This window comes from Tachyglossus aculeatus, chromosome 26 (assembly GCF_015852505.1).
Source record: "Tachyglossus aculeatus isolate mTacAcu1 chromosome 26, mTacAcu1.pri, whole genome shotgun sequence".
Lineage (NCBI taxonomy): Eukaryota > Metazoa > Chordata > Mammalia > Monotremata > Tachyglossidae > Tachyglossus > Tachyglossus aculeatus.
In genome coordinates, this window is record NC_052091.1 from 128138 (window position 1) to 144645 (window position 16508).

The window sequence follows — 16508 nt, forward strand, 5'->3', positions numbered from 1 at the left end:
GCAGGCAACCTGCGTTGAAGGTCCGATAGATGGATTGGAACCAACACGAAGGAATAGATGAAAGGAACAGATGGAGGTTGGAACTGGGCGGGGAAGAGGGTGGAGGCGGTGATGGCTGTATTGGTAGAAAGGAAGGGGACACAGTGCAGTGTGGTCGCTTCGGGCCACTGAGGATCACTCGGGGACACGGGGATGTGTAGCCCGTGTGGGTGTGTGTATGTGCCAGGAATGGGGATGTGTGCAAGCACAGCCCTGGATTAGTTCAGCCCAGATCCCTGGGCTCCTCTCCCTCTAGCTCCCTCCCCACCCAAAACTCCCTATTCTGAGCCAAGCCACTTCTGCGAGCAGCAGCGGGGGAGGGGCTCCACCCTGAACCAGCCCAGTTTGAGGCGACCGCGGGTGCCAGCCTCCCCGCCAGAAGTCGTTCTGGGCCAAGACGACCCCGGCCTCCCTGCTGGAAGTTGTTCGGGGCTGCGGTGGCCCAGGAGTCTCCTGCAGCTAGCTGGCTGAGCTCAGGCAGTCTGGCTCTGGGACGGGCAAGGGGTGAAAGAGAGCATCTCCCCAACCTCAGCAGCAGAGACCGGAGCCCCGTGGAGGGGCAGGGAGGCACAACAGTCAGAGCCAGGTCAGTGCTGGACCAGCTCCCCGCTGGGATCCGGTAAGATCTCACGGCCCCCAGCCTGCGTTGGGCCCAGACAGCTCCGACAGGGTCTGCCTGACCCGTTGTTCCCCCAGCCCGTGGACCACGGGGTCAGGCACTTTCCCAGCCACGACCCTGGCTTCTGCCACCCCTCCCCAAAGTCTTGCTGGCAGCATCTGTGCCCCAACTCACCACCCCTCCCCCGTTTGGGCAGGGGAGTGCAGTCCAGTTTGTTTACTGTTTATTGAAGAGGTTGAACGCAAGGGGGGAAGGGAGGAAAATGGAGGGGGAACGGAGGACGGAAGGCCAGAGGGTCACTTGTAAAACTCGTGCTCCTGCTCGTCTTTCTTGATGACCGTCTTGTATGCCTTCTCGAAGTCCTTGGCCAGGACGATGTAGCGGTTCTCACGCACGGCCAGCATGCCGCCCTGTGGGACAGGGGTCGATACGCCGGGGTCAGTGCCCCGTCCTCGGGGCCACGTCACACTTGCCGCTCTCCCACCCCGCCTCCCCGAGGATCTGGGAACACGCAGGCCCAGAGGACATCTGACAGTGTCGGGAAGAGCAAGGTGGGAGACGGGGCGGCAGAGGTCAGGGGCAGCAGGGGCCGGGAGGGACTGTGAGTGTCCCTCAAGGTTCAGTTGAGGTCTCTATCTCTTCTCACCCTCTCAGAGAGCTCATCTGATTCCGTGGCTTCAACTACCCCTTCTGCACAGAAAACTACCCAATCTACCTCTCCAGCCCAGACTTCTCCTGCCCTCTGCGATCTGACACCTGCTCCTGCCCTCAAAGCATCCGTATGTGGAAGTCCCAAGCACTACTAAGCGCTGAAGGGGATACAAGATGATCTGGTCCAACACAGGGCACAAAGTCTAAGTAACAGGGGGGACAGAGACTGAATCCTCATTTTTACGCATGAAGTAACTGAGGTCCAGAGAAAGGAAGTGACTTGCCCAAAGCTCAACAGACAAGCAGTGAAGCCAGGATTACAACCTTGGTTCTCTGTCTCCCAGGCCCGGCTCTTTCCACTAGGCCACACTGATTCTCCCACTGGGCCACACGGTGGAAAATGTTCAGTCCGCATTTCCCCATTCCTCAATACTCATGAGGAGGTTGCCAATCCATTTCCACATTAGGCAAACTCCTGACCTGTAGCTTCAATCAGCTCTCTCTCACGAAGCACCCTCACTTCTCTCCCACTACACCACAGGCCGACACCTAGCTCCTCTCTAGCCAACCTGCTCCCTGTGCCTTATTCTGATCTTTCTCACAACCGACCTCTTGTTCACACCTTCCCTCCCGCTCCACATCCACCCGACGACTGCTCGCCTCATCTCCAGAACCCCACTAACATCGTCCCCTCCTCCAGGCAGCCTTTCCTCATGAATCACTCAACTCCACAGCCTATTTTCCTCCCAACTGGCAGTGCAGCAGTCCTGGACCCTCACCTCCCAGGCCTCTAGCACTTCAGTCCTGATATTTATACTCCGTTGCATCTTTCTACTTGTAATTTATTTTAGAGTCTATCCTCCACTAGATTGTAAACTCCTTGAGGATAGGGTCCTGTCCACTACCTTCAGTGTTTAACACAACTGCAATCAGCTTCCTCACTGACCTCCCTGCCTCCTGTGCCTCCTCACATCGGACCTTGGATCTTTCAAAAAAAAGTATTCAGTCCACATTGCCCCGGTTCTGACAAACCTCCAAGGCTGTCCATCCACCTCCGCAACAAATAAATTCCTCACCACCAGCTTTAAGGCACTCAGTCAGTTCACTCCACCCTCAGCCCCCCAGCACTTAGGTACACGTCTTTATTCCCTGCCATTTACCCTATCTCTATTTTACTGTCTGTCTCCCCACCTAGACTGTAAGCTTCTTGTGGGCATAAAGTGGGTCTACTAACTCTGTTGTACTGTACTCTCCCAAGCATTTAGTAAAATGCTCTGCACACAGTAAGCGCTCAATGAAAACCGCTGGTGGATTATCTGACTAGCAAGGAGGAGGCTGGGGCCAAGGGGAGGGTCTCACACCTCCTGGCAGATGGAGTTGATGTCGGCTCCTGAGATCTTGTCCGGTCGAGCAACATCTGGGCAAACGATGGTCAAGGACACACAGCCGAGGGGGCAGTGAACCCCCTGCACCAGCCTTCTTCCACTTTCCCGGCCGCCCAGGAGCCTCCTGGCCCCCCTGAGGCTCCGGGGAAGGGAAGGAGACCCCCTCCCTCCCACCCCTCTGGGTCCCAACCCACTGGGCCCCCCCCCATCCAACAAGCCTGGCTCCCTGCCCATCCCACAGGCACAATGCAGGGTCTCAGGTGGATCTCCTGATGGCTGTCCCCAGGAAGGATACAGTCCTCCAGGTCGACCTCCTCAGACAGGTTCATCTTGCTGGTGATGGTGGAGAATATGAGGCGCTTCTGCCTCCGGTCCGGCAAGGGGAATTCGATCTTGCGGTCCAGGCGGCCAGGCCGCAGCAGGGCGGGATCCAACGTGTCGGCCCGGTTCGTGGCCATGATCACCTGGCGGACGGAGTGAAGAAGGTGATCGTGCAGGGGTGGACGGCACCCGCTGCTCCCACCCAGCCAGGCCGAATTCCCTGCTCTCCCGGGCCCAGGGAGGTGACCCAGTCAGGCCTGGACAGACTGTAACCCCCGCTACCCCCCAGCCAGGCCGGGGCAGGCCCCAGGGCTCTTCCCATGCATCGCTGCCCACCTTGACATTGACGTTCTGGTCGAATCCATCCATCTGGTTGAGCAGCTCCAAGAGGATCCTCTGAACCTCACGGTCAGCTGGGGGAAACAACAGGTGGTTTCCAGTCAGGCCTGGACGGTTCCTCCCTGGCCCACCAACCCCAGCCCCGTCTCCAGGCCCACCAGCCTCACCCCCAGTCTGGGCATCAAATCTCTTGGTGGCGATGGCATCAATCTCGTCAATGAAGATGATCGCGGGGGCGTTCTCTTTGGCGAGGCGGAACACATCCCTCACCATGCGAGGACCCTCACCCAGGTACTTCTGGACGAACTCGGAGCCCACCACTCGGATGAACGCCGCTGCAGAAAGAGTGTGCTCAGCCACGGAGGGAGTTGGAGTGCACACACAGAAACCCCTAGATGAATGAGTGTTCAGACGGACTCCCCTCCCGCCCACCCTCAAGAAGAGCGGGTGCTCAGACTACCCCCCCACCCCGAGGAGAGCAAGTGCTCTCCCTACCCCCGTGACTCCCCCTGGCAGGAGAGCAGGAGCTCAGACAGACACCACCCCCCAGGAGAGTGGGAATACAGGCAGCCCCTCAGCCCTGGGAAAAAGCAGACTCAGACTCCAACCCGGAAAAGGGTAACCCTCCCCCACTTCTGGGAACTAGATATTGTGCAGCTCCTGCAGGGGCAGAGCAAGGGGGTCTCACCCGTAGTGTGATGAGCCACAGCCTTCGCCAGCATCGTCTTGCCACAGCCCGGGGGGCCGTACATCAGCACCCCTCGGGGGGGATCGATCCCAATCTGAAAACAGCAGGTCCATGACCCTGGCACCCAGGCCCTGCCACCCCCCGACCTCCTTCCTGCCCCCTCCATCATCAACGCCACCCCCTCACCTGCTTGTACAGTTCAAAATGGGTCAGGGGCAGCTCCACGGCCTCCCGCACCTCCTGCTTCTGGATGTCCATCCCACCAATGTCCGCATACATCACATCTGGCTTCTGGTCTGGAGTAGCAGAGGGGACAGTGACCCCAGAGTGAGCCGGCTCTCCAGTCCTCCTCCTCCTCCTGGGACCTTCCCTCCCCGCCTCCTTCCCTCCCATGGGGCAGAGCTATGTTCACCTGAGGTAAGCATCATGATACTGCTGTCGGCCTCGGGAGGCAGCACATCCACCAGCGCGTTGCTGTGCTTGTGCAGAGCAACCGAGGCATTGGGTTTCAGCAACTCCCGGTCGATAGTGCTCAAGATGCGCACATAGTAGTTGGAGCCTGTGGGGACCGGGGGAGAGAAGACGTGGTTGGGTGGAGCTCAGGAAGGGTGAAAACCCAGGCCCGGTGCTCCCATCCCAGGCCCGGTGCTCCCACCCCAGGCCCAGTCACCCCCGGCCCCGCACCGGTGGTGGAGCCCACGATGGCTGTGTTCTGGTCCACGGCCTCCAGGAACTGGCCGATGACCAGCGGGATGCTCTGGATCCGCTTGACCTCCTCCTGAGCGTGGAGAAACTCCTTCTTCAGGTTCTTCTGCTCATCTTTGATGTACTCCTCCTGCACCTCCAGAAACTCCAGCTCCTGCTGTAGCTTCTGCGGGCCGAAACAGGGGATGGTGGGACGGGGGATGGTGGGATGGGGGAACGCTGCAATGGAGAGTGGGAGGACGGGGACAGAGCCGTGGTGGGTGTTCTCCTCCCGCTCATCACCCTGCAGTTCTCTTCAGATGCTTCAGACCCTCTCCCCGACTTCCCAAAACACACCCACACCCATACACGCTCGCGCACCGGGTCCCCCGTACCTTGTAGCGGCTGTACAAGTCCTCCAGGTCCTCGGGTTCCGGGCCCAGGAAGGACAGGGCCGTGTGAGGTCGGGACACGGCCAGGGCGGGGGCTTCATCCTAAGAGCGGGTGGGAGTCACGGGGAAGCCCCGATATGTTTGCACATATTTATTACTCTACTTATTTATTTTACTTGTACATATCTATTCTATTTATTTTATTTTGTTAGTATGTTTGGTTTCGTTCTCTGTCTCCCCCTTCTGGACTGTGAGCCCACTGTTGGGTAGGGACTGTCTCTATATGTTGCCAATTTTACTTCCCAAGCGCTTAGTACAGTGCTCTGCACACAGTAAGCGCTCAATAAATACGATTGATTGATTGATTGATCCAGCTCGGTTCAGCAGTGGCTACCAATCAATCTGTGCATCAGGCAGAAACTCCTCACCCTGGGCTTCAAGGCTCTCCATCCCCTCGCCCCCTCCTACCTCACCTCCCTTCTCTCCTTCTCCAGCCCAGCCCGCACCCTCCGCTCCTCTGCGCTAACCTCCTCACCGTACGGCCTCGTTCTCGCCTGTCCCGCCATCGACCCCCGGCCCACGTCATCCCCCGGGCCCGGAATGCCCTCCCTCTGCCCATCCGCCAAGCTAGCTCTCTTCCTCCCTTCAAGGCCCTACCGAGAGCTCACCTCCTCCAGGAGGCCTTCCAAGACTGAGCCCCTTCCTTCCTCTCCCCCTCGTCCCCCTCTCCATCCCCCCATCTTACCTCCTTCCCTTCCCCACAGCACCTGTAGATATGTATATATGTTTGTACATATTTACTACTCTATTTATTTATTTATTTATTTATTTATATTACTTGTACATATCTACTCTATTTATTTTGTTAGCATGTTTGGTTTTGTTCTCTGTCTCCCCCTTCTAGACTGTGAGCCCGCTGTTGGGTAGGGACTGTCTCTATGTGTTGCCGACTTGTACTTCCCAAGCGCTTAGTCCAGTGCCCTGCACACAGTAAGCGCTCAATCAATCAATCAATCAATCGAATGTACTGAGCGCTTACTGTGTGCAGAGCACTGGACTAAGCGCTTGGGAAGTACAAGTTGGCAACATATAGAGACGGTCCCTACCCCACAGTGGGCTCACAGTCTAAAAGTGGGGGGGGGGAGGGGGGGATAAATACGATTGATTGATCCAGCTCGGTTCGGCAGCCTCGCCCCCTCCCGGCGGGGCCGGGCCCCTGACGTCACCCCTCAGGGGGGTATGACGTGACGTCACCCCCCCCCGCCCGCCGTGACTCGACACTTTCCGCTAGCCGCCGGGAGGAATCCCGAAGCCGCCCGTCCCGGGAACGCCGGGGGAAGCCGCGAGGTTTCCTCCTGCGGCCCGGGGCCGGGCCCCGTCACCCCCACACCCCCCCCCCCCGGGGCCCCACCTGTGCCTTCTCCACCAGGATCCCGATCTCCTCCATGGCTCCCGAATGCCGCGGTCTCTTCCGTTCCCACTTCCGCTCCTGCGCAGGAAGTCCCGCCCCTAAGCACCAAACGAAGATGCCGGGACGCGCTGCCTCCTGGGAAATGTAGGCTAGGGCCCGGATCCCCTTCGTCGGGCCCGCCATTCGTTACGTTCTCGCGATAACAGCCGGGCTAACTACTGCCTGCTCTTTTGCCGTGTGACCCCAAGAGATCCGAGATGAGGGGGACTGTGGCATCCCCTCAGGCCACAGTTCTGAGTTCCCGGTCAATGCTCCACTTAGACTCCCAAATCTTTCTCTCCAGCCCGGACATCTCTCCTTCACATTGTTGACGGCACAATCAATCAATCGTATTTTATTTTGTTAGTATGTTTGGTTTTCTTCTCTGTCTCCCCCTTCTAGACTGTGAGCCCGCCGTTGGGTAGGGACCGTCTCTATGTGTTGCCGACTTGTACTTCCCAAGCGCTTAATCCAGTGCTCTGCACACAGTAAGTGCTCAATAAATGATTGATTGATTGAGCGCTTACTGTGTGCAGAGCACTAGACTAGGCGCTTGGGAAGTACAAGTTTGCAACATATAGAGACAGTCCCTACCCAACAGTGGGCTCACAGTCTAAAAGGGGGAGACAGAGAACAAAACCAAACATACTAACAAAATAAAATGAATAGATATGTACAAGTAAAAATAAATAAATAGAGTGATCAATCAATCAATCGCATTTATTGAGCGCTTACTGTGTGCAGAGCACTGGACTAAGCGCTTGGGAAGTACAGGTTGGCAACATATAGAGACAGTCCCTACCCGACAGTGGGCTCACAGTCTAAAAGGGGGAGACAGAGAACAAAACCAAACATACTAACAAAATAAAATAAATAGAATAGATATGTACAAGTAAAATAAATAAATAAATAAGAGTAATAAATATGTACAAACATATATACATATATACAGGTGCTGTGGGGAAGGGAAGGAGGTAAGATGGGGGGGATGGAGAGGGGGGCGAGGGGGAGAGGAAGGAAGGGGCTCAGTCTGGGAAGGCCTCCTGGAGGAGGTGAGCTCTCAGTAGGGCCTTGAAGGGAGGAAGAGAGCTAGCTTGGAGGATGTGGGTGTTGTGCCGAGAATCAGCGAGTGAGACCCAAGTAGAAATTTAGAAGTGGATTTTATTAGCGCGCGGCTGCAAGGGGCCAGGGACCCAGATCAAGCAGCCCTGATCCCATTCTCACTGCGTCTTTTATTCAGTTACAGCAACATGGGAGGGAGCATTTAGGAATTTCAGGAATCCAATTAGGACCAACAGGATGCTGTAAATTCTCTGTTTTTACTGCCTTGTAAAGGTTGTTGTTATCTGCCATATGGCCTTGTATAGATAGGTGTGTAAATTCTGTTATCTTCTGTTGTCACTGTCTTGTCAGGATGTCATCTGACCTAGGACCTTACATAGATAAGTGTTACTTGTTTAATGGCCTTGAAGGCATCTGTTGCAGACAATACAAAAAGGAGTTGTTCTCTCAGCCTGCACAAAATGGAGTCAGTCATGTCAAGTCCGCTAGTGGACAACAGGGATGGCTTTTGTCAGGCAGGTCAGGGTGGGGGAGGCCTTGGTTAGGCAGGTTTTGTGGCGGGAAGTTTTTGCGGGCATTCTTCTTCTGTGAAGAAGGGTGTACAAAGGGATGGGAGGAAGGGATGGGAAAACAAAATGGATATCAGACAAACCCGATCACAACATGGGGAGGGAGGGCATTCCAGGCCCGGGGGATGCCGTGGGCCGGGGGTCGACGGCGGGACAGGCGAGAACGAGGCACGGGGAGGAGATTAGCAGCGGAGGGTGCAGGCTGGCCTGCATTGTATCAAGAGATCCGAGCTGACTGTGGCAGCCCCTCAGGTCACAGTTCTGAGTTTCCCGTCCATTCTCCACCTAGACTCCCAAATCTTTCTCTCCAGCCCCGACATCTCTCCTTCACATTATTGACGGCACAATCAATCAATCGTATTTTATTTTGTTAGTATGTTTGGTTTTGTTCCCCATCTCCCCCTTCTAGACTGTGAGCCTGCTGTTGGGTAGGGACAGTCTCTATGTGTTGCCGACTTGTACTTCCCAAGCGCTTAGTCCAGTACTCTGCACACAATAAGCGCTCAATAAATACGATTGATTGATTGATTGATTGAGAGCTTACTGTGTGCAGAGCACTGGACTAAGAGCTTGGGAAGTACAAGTTGGCAACATATAGAGACAGTCCCTACCCAACAGTGGGCTCACAGTCTAAAAGGGGGAGACAGAGAACAAAACCAAACATACTAACAAAATAAAATGAATAGATATGTACCAGTAAAATAAATAAATAAATAGAGTAATAATCAATCAATCAATCAATCATGTTTATTGAGCGCTTACTGTGTGCAGAGTACTGTACTAAGCGCTTGGGAAGTACAAGTTGGCAACATCCAGAGACAGTCCCTACCCAACAGTGGGCTCACAGTCTAAAAGGTGGAGACAGAGAACAAAACCAAACATACTAACAAAATAAAATGAATAGATATGTACAAGTAAAATAAAGAAATAAATGGAGTAATAAATATGTACAAACATATATACATATATACAGGTGCTGCGGGGAAGGGAAGGAGGTAAGATGGGGGGATGGAGAGGGGGACGAGGGGGAGAGGAAGGAGGGGGCTCAGTCTGAGAAGGCCTCCTGGAGGAGGTGAGCTCTCAGTAGGGCCCTGAAGGGAGGAAGAGAGCTAGCTTGGTGGATGGGCAGAGGCAGGGCATTCCAGGCCCGGGGGATGACGTGGGCCGGGGGTTGATGGCGGGACAGGTGAGAACGACGGGTACAACTCCTCCAAGAGGTCCCCTCTGACTAAGCCTTCCTTTCCTCTTAATAATAATAATAATAATAATGGCATTTATTAAGCGCTTACTATGTGCAAAGCACTGTTCTAAGCGCTGGGGGGATACAAGGTGATGAGGTTGTCCCACGGGGGGCTCACAGTCTTCATCCCCATTTTACAGAAGAGGTAACTGAGGCACAGAGAAGTTAAGTGACTTGCCCAAAGTCACACAGCTGACAATTGGTAGAGCTGGGATTTGAACCCATGACCTCTGACTCCAAAGCCCAGGCTCTCTCCACTGAGGGTAGGGGCAAGGGCAGGGACGGGAGCAGGGGCAGAGGGGCAGGGGCGGACTAAATGGACCCTTTGGTCCCGCCCCAGGTTCATCGAGGGGAACCGGGTGACTTCCATCTCCAAGAACGCGCTGAGGGGTCTGCGCTCCCTGACGCACCTGCTTCTCTTCTCCCATTCCCTTCTGTGACTTGCTGTCTTTATTCATCCCCGCACCCAGCCCCACAGCACTAATGTCCGTACCTGTGATTTTTTATTTATATTAATGTCTGTCTCCTCTTCTAGACCGTAAGGTCGCTGTGGACAGGGAATGTGTCTGCTTATTGTTATATTGTACTCTTCCAAGCGCTTAGTACAGTGTTCTGTATACAGTGAGGGCTCAATAAATACGGTTGACTGACTGACTTCCCTACAGTCTGCCTCAGGACTTGTCTACCTGGGTGTCCCGCCCCGCCCCGATGCCTCAAGGTCAACGTGCCCCGAGATGAACTATAGTCCATCCGTCCCCACCCACCTCTGTGGTGACAATAATTAATTAGTGGCATTTAATAATAATAATAATGATGGCATTTATTAAGCGTTTACTATGTGCAAAGCACTGTTCTAAGCGCTGGGGAGCTTATTGAGCTTTACTCTGTACATAGCACATGGGAGCAGTGTGGTCTAGCAGAAAGAACATGGGCCTGGGAATCAAAAGATCTGGATTCTAATTCCGCTTCTGCCATTTACCTGCTGTGTGACCTTGGGCAAGTCACTTAATTCATGCATTCATTCATTCATTCGTATTTATTGAACGCTTACTGTGTGCAGAGCACTGTACTAAGCGCTTGGGAAGTACAAGTTGGCAACATATAGAGACGGTCCCTACCCAACAGTGGGCTCACAGTCTAGAAGGGGGAGACAGACAACAAAACAAAACATATTAACAAAGTAAAATAAATAGAATAGTAAATATACACAAGTAAAATAGAGTAATAAATCTGTACAAACATATATACAGGTGCTGTGGGGAGGGGAAGGAGGTAAGGTGGGGGGAATGGGGAGGGGGAGAGGAAGGAGGGGGCTCAGTCTGGGAAGGCCTCCTGGAGGAGGTGAGCTCTCAGCAGGGCTTTGAAGGGAGGAAGAGAGCTAGCTTGGTGGATGTGCGGAGGGAGGGCATTCCGGGCCAACGGGAGGATGTGGGCCGGGGGTCGACGGCGGGACAGGCGAGAACGAGGCACAGTGAGGAGGTTAGCAGCAGAGGAGCGGAGGGTGTGGGCTGGGCTGTAGAAGGAGAGAAGGGAGGTGAGGTAGGAGGGGGCGAGGTGATGAACTTCTCTGAGCCTCAGTTCCCTCTCTGCAAAACAGGGATTCAATCAATCAGTCATGTTTATTGAGGGCTTACTATGTGTAGAACACTGTACTAAGTGCTTTGGAGAGTACAGTACAACAAAATCAATAATATCAACAATAATAATGATAATAATAGTAACTGTGGTATTTTGTTAAGTGCTTACTATGTTCCAGGAGCTGTACTAAGCGCTGGGGTGGATATAAACAAATCGGGTTGGGCACAGTTCCTATACCACATGGGGCTCACTGTCCCCATTTTACAGATGAGGTAACTGAGGCACAGAATAGTTAAGTGACTTGCCCAAGGTCACACAACAGACAAGTGGCAGGGCTGGGATTTAGAATTTATGACCTTGTGGGCACTTAACTCGTCTACCAACTTTGTTGCATTGTACTCTCCCAAGCGCTCTGTACAGTGCTCTGCACACAGTAAGAGCTCAATAAATGCCATCATTATTATTATTATTAATAAATACCACTGATTGATTGACTCATCCCCAATTCCTCACTGCCTCAGCTCGGACAATAGATGGGGGAGAAATGGGCAATTCAAAATGTCTGCAGTCCAGGAATTGCCCCATTCATATCCTCTTCAATATTATAATAATCATAGTACTTGTTATAATAATTATAGAACTTATTATGTGCTTACTATGTGCCAAACACTGCTCTAAGTACTGGGGTAGATACAAGTAGAACATAATCTGTGTCCCACATAGGACTCACAGTCCTAAACCCCATCTTACAGATGAGGTAACTGAGGCCCAGAGTAGTGAAGTGACTTGCCGAAGTTCACACAGCAGACACGTGACAGAGCTGAGTTTAGAACCCATGACCTTCTGACTCCCAGGACCCTGCTCTATCCACCAAGCCACGCTGCTTCTCCAGTGCCCCGGGCTCCCTCCTTTCTCGGCTGGAGGTGCCTGGCAAGGAGGTGCTGATTTGTGCTGGACCCAAGCAGGGAGGGAGTAGACGATGGGACCAATTTACCGGAACTCTGAGCTCCTTAGCTTCCATCTGCAATGATCAAAAACCTCTGGGGGCCACCCCTTCCCTGGACAGGAGGTGCCTGGCGAGGAGGTGTTGATTTGTGCTGGACCCAAGCAGGGAGGGAGTAGACGATGGGGCCAATTTACTGGAACTCTGACGTCCTCAGCTTCCATCCACTGCAATGATCAAAAAACCTCTGGGGGCCACCCCTTCCCTGGACATTCATCAAACAGTCCTAACTAGCTTCAAGGTTCCCTACCAGCTGTGCGCAGCCCTCAGCACCCAGTAGGCACCCAGAACAGTCAGACCTCTGAGAGACACATGCCAGGGTGGGCTGGGGTCTTCTCTGCCTGCACAGGGACAATGGGCAGCCATAGACCAACGGAAACAGTCGCAAGGCCAGTGGCCCACAGAGACCCCTCTCGGAGGGCCAAATTGGGTCGGGCCGGACCGAGCCTGGCGGCGCCCGCGGAAGGGGCTGCAGCCCGCGCCGGGACAATCAGTCCATCAGTCAATCAATCAATCAATCAATCAGACCAGCTCCCTGCTGCGCCTGCCCCGGTGTCACACACAACCCCGGGCTTGTGAGGACCCGCACAGGATCCGTCGGCCCTGCATCTGTCCAAGTCATTTTCCTCTCCTAACCCAGTGGTCCGCAGGTCCTTCTGCAGGCCGCAGCCGGCTCCTCGGCTGCCCGGTCTGGTGCCCCAGCTTGGGGGCAGAGCCCCTCCATGCCTACCATCGCGGAGTGGCATCCCCTCCCCGGCCCAGCTTCCGCCCCCACGTCCGCTTTGGTGCCGCTCCGCCTCCTCCCTCTGGCCTGGAACTCCCTCCCCATTCCTATTTGACATTAATTAATCAATCAGTCAATCAGTCAATCAATCAATCATATTTATTGAGTGCTTACTGTGTGCAGAGCACTGTACTAAGCACTTGGGAAGCACAAGTTGGCAACACATAGAGACGGTCCCTACCCAACAGTGGGCTCTCAGTCTAGAAGGGGGAGGCAGAGAACAAAACAAAACATATTAACAAAATAAAATAAATAGAATAGATATGTACAAGTAAAATAAATAAATAGAGTAATAAATATGTACAAACATATATACATATATACAGGTGCTGTGGGGAAGGGAAGGAGGTAAGGCGAGGGGGAGGAGGGGGAGAGGAAGGAGGGGGCTCAGTCTGGGAAGGCCTCCTGGAGGAGGTGAGCTCTCAGTAGGGTCTTGAAGGGAGGAAGAGAGCTAGCTTGGAGGATGTGGGGAGGGAGGGCATTCCAGGCCAGGGGGATGACGTGGGCCGGGGGTCGACGGCGGGACAGGCGAGAACGAGGCCTAACGGTGAGGAGATTAGCGGCAGAGGAGCGGAGGGTGCGGGCTGGGCTGGAGAAGGAGAGAAGGGAGGTGAGGTAGGAGGGGGCGAGGTGATGGACAGCCTTGAAGCCGAGGGTGAGGAAGAGTCAATCAGTTGCTTTTATTGAGCGCTTACTATGCCCAGAGCACTGTACTAAGCGCTTGGGAGAGTACAATACAACAGAATTAACAGACACGTTTCCTGACCATAACGATCTTACAGACTATCACACTCCCCAACTTCAAAGACCTACTCAAGTCCTATAGTCTCCCTTGACTAATTCCTTATTTCACCAGGCTATTTACCCTCTCTTCTGCGTCTCGCCTATGCACTTGGGTCTGTATCCCTTAAAGCAGTTTGATACTCACCCTCGTAACACTTAGTACAAATCTGCTACTCTGCCGTTTCCCCTATTTGTAATTTTGTTTTGTCTCTCTCCCCAATTTGACTGTAAACTCCCTTGAGGGCAGGAAATGTGTCTATGTAAAACTGTAAGCTCGTTGTGGGCAAAGAACAAGTCTTCCAACTCTGTTGTATGGCACTCTTCCAAGGGCTTGGAATAGTGCTCTGCATACAGTAAGCGCTCAATAAATACCATCGGTTGATTGATAGATTAATTGATTGGGATGGGCAAGTCGGCCACTGTCACAGTTACTGGAGGCCTGAGAACACGGGTATACACGGACATGAACCGGACATGGGCGTCTGCATGCATATGCGGAATAATGCTCCTCCTCAAGCCTAACTGCTCCCCCACCCGCCCCTCAGCCCCCAGATCACGGGCTGCGGAAAGACAAAGCTCTTCCCCGGGGCCCTTACACTCCTCCTAATAGGGACGGCTGAGGACCGGGCGGGGAGGAGGGAATCTGGCAGTCCTGAAGCCCCCTCCCCACGCCCCAGGAGTCCAGCCGCCCGAGGAAGGCGGACAAGGAAGCGGATGTCCCGGTCCGGGGGGCGGCACGGCCCCGGGGACCAAACAATGACTGGGAGGGGCAGCGCAGGGGTGGGCAGCGCCGAGGGGAGAGTGGGGAGAGAAAGGCCCTGAGGGGACAGGATCCCCGGGGCACATCGCCGACAGAACCCCGCCCCCCGCCCCACTCCTATAAACTCTCGCTCGCCGGCTGACTTCCTCCTGCCACAGCCACCACTGGGGCCGGCGAGTCTGGGGCCAGGGTAGGACCACACTCTCCATCCTGACCTGGTCACCCCCTAGCCAGTGTCGCGTGTATGTGTGTGTGTGTTTCGGGTTGGGGGGTTCTAGCCTCATTGACCCGCTCCATTCTCACTGTCCAGCTGTGACTGGGCAGGCACTGTCCTCACTGCCCGGCTGTGTCCGGGGGTGGGGAGAGGCCCTGTCCTCACTGTCTAGCTGTGTCGGGGGGGAGGACTCTGTCCTCACTGTCCAGCTGTGTCCGAGGGGGCCTTATCCTCACTGTCCGGCTGTGTCTGGGGGACGGCCTGGCCCGGAGGTTTTGAAGGATCGAAGAGACGTTGGTTCCAGCTTCTTTTACCCAGGGAAGATTTGGAGGTTGGGCCCGGCTGAGATCGTGGACAATGAGGGCAGCTGTACTGCTCGTTCTGGGTGAGTGTATGTGTGTGTGTGTGTGCGTGAGCACATCTGTTATGGGTGTGTCTGTGTGTGTGACTATCTGTATCTGCTGTTGGTGAGAATGTGTGTGTGTGTGCGTGTGCACATCTGTTATGAGTGTGTCTGTGTGTGTGACTATCTGTATCTGCTGTTGGTGAGAATGTGTGTGTGTGTGTGTGTGTGTGTGTGTGACTATGAGCATCTGCTGTGGGTGTGAATGTAAATGTGGAAATGTGGGTATCTGGATGTGTATGAGTGTCTCTGTGTGTGTTTGTGTGTGTGTGTTTGGCTCATCTCCTCCATCCGACTAGCCAGTACTTTGGGATTGCACCTTCACCTTCTGGCCCTAGTCCAACACCAGCTGGGGAGGGGGAGAAGAAGGAGGAGAAGGAAGGGGCCGGAGAGAAGGTGGAGGGGGGATGAGAGGGGTAGAAAGAGTGGGGAGGAAAGATGGAAGACGAGACGAATAAGGAGGAGGAGGGGGAAGGGAGAGAAGGTGGAGTGGGATGAGAGGGAAAAAAGAGGGGGACAGCAGATGGAAGACGAACGGGATAAAGAGGAAGGGGGAGGGAAAGACGCTGGAGGAGAAAGAGGGAGAAAGAAGAAGAGGAGGAAGAGAAAGTGCAAGAGGGAAAGAAGAGAAGGAGGACAGACTGGGGGTGCTGTCCACCACTCCCTCTCACCTCATTTCCACCTGCCTCCTCTCAGCCTCGCAGACCCTGTGGCTGTGGGCCGAAGGCAGTGCCGGTAAGCCTGGGGTCGGGGACAATGACGGCGGTGTGGGGAGGCAAGAGCATCTAGAGGGAGGGAGGGAAAGCAGCTGGGGGACTTGACCTGCCCTGAGTGGCCCCCCGCCCCCCAGACCCGCACATGTACCCCTTCGGCGAGGAGGAGGGGGACCTGCTGGTCCCCACGGCAGACGACGCCTCGTCGCCCAAAATCCAGCTTAAGGAACCTTTCCGGCTGTTCGGAGCCGTGCACCGGACGGCCTACGTGAGCGCTGCCCCCCGCCTGCTGCCCGCTGCCCCGTCCGACTCGGCCCTTTCCCTGGCCCCCCTGCCCCTCCGGCCTCCCGCCCCCTGCCTCCCGCCTCGCCCGGGGCCCGCCCCCCGCCCCCCGAGCCGCTCCCCGGGGCCCGCCCCCCGCCCCCCGAGCCGCACCCCGGGGCCCGTCCCCCGCCCCCCGAGCCGCTCCACGGGGCCCGTCCCCCGCCCCCCGAGCCGCTCCACGGGGCCCGTCCCCCGGCTCTCCCGGGGCCCGTCCCCCGGCTCTCCCGGGGCCCGCCCCCCGTCCCCCGGCCTGGCCGGGGCCCTGAGCGCCGCCCCCGCAGGTGAACGTCGACGGGCTGATCTCGTTCTCGGCGCCCATGTCCCATGTGAGGCCGCGCCCCTTCCCGCTGACGGACCGCGTGGCCTGCGTGGCTCCCTTCTGGGCCGATGCGGACACGACGCGGGGAGGGCGGGTCTGGTACCGGCAGACGCAGCGAGCGGACCTCCTGCAACGCGCCGCCGGCGACCTGGCCGCCGGGTTCCGGGCCGCCGGGGTCCCCCGGACCC

The 16508-nt window shown here is 55.5% G+C and overlaps 1 protein-coding gene across 1 annotated transcript; it reads right to left on the bottom strand.

Moving 5' to 3' along the window:
- Nucleotides 1-864: 864 nt before the first annotated feature.
- On the bottom strand, nucleotides 865-6579 carry PSMC4 (proteasome 26S subunit, ATPase 4). Its single transcript, XM_038766885.1, has 11 exons — nucleotides 6530-6579; nucleotides 5122-5220; nucleotides 4727-4913; nucleotides 4455-4601; nucleotides 4229-4338; nucleotides 4043-4136; nucleotides 3522-3689; nucleotides 3352-3428; nucleotides 2990-3158; nucleotides 2671-2726; nucleotides 865-1068 (listed from the first exon to the last, which is right to left on the bottom strand). Exons 1-11 carry the CDS (start codon nucleotides 6563-6565, stop codon nucleotides 955-957), a joined length of 1257 nt encoding a protein of 418 aa, XP_038622813.1. The 5' UTR covers nucleotides 6566-6579; the 3' UTR covers nucleotides 865-954.
- Nucleotides 6580-16508: the final 9929 nt, after the last annotated feature.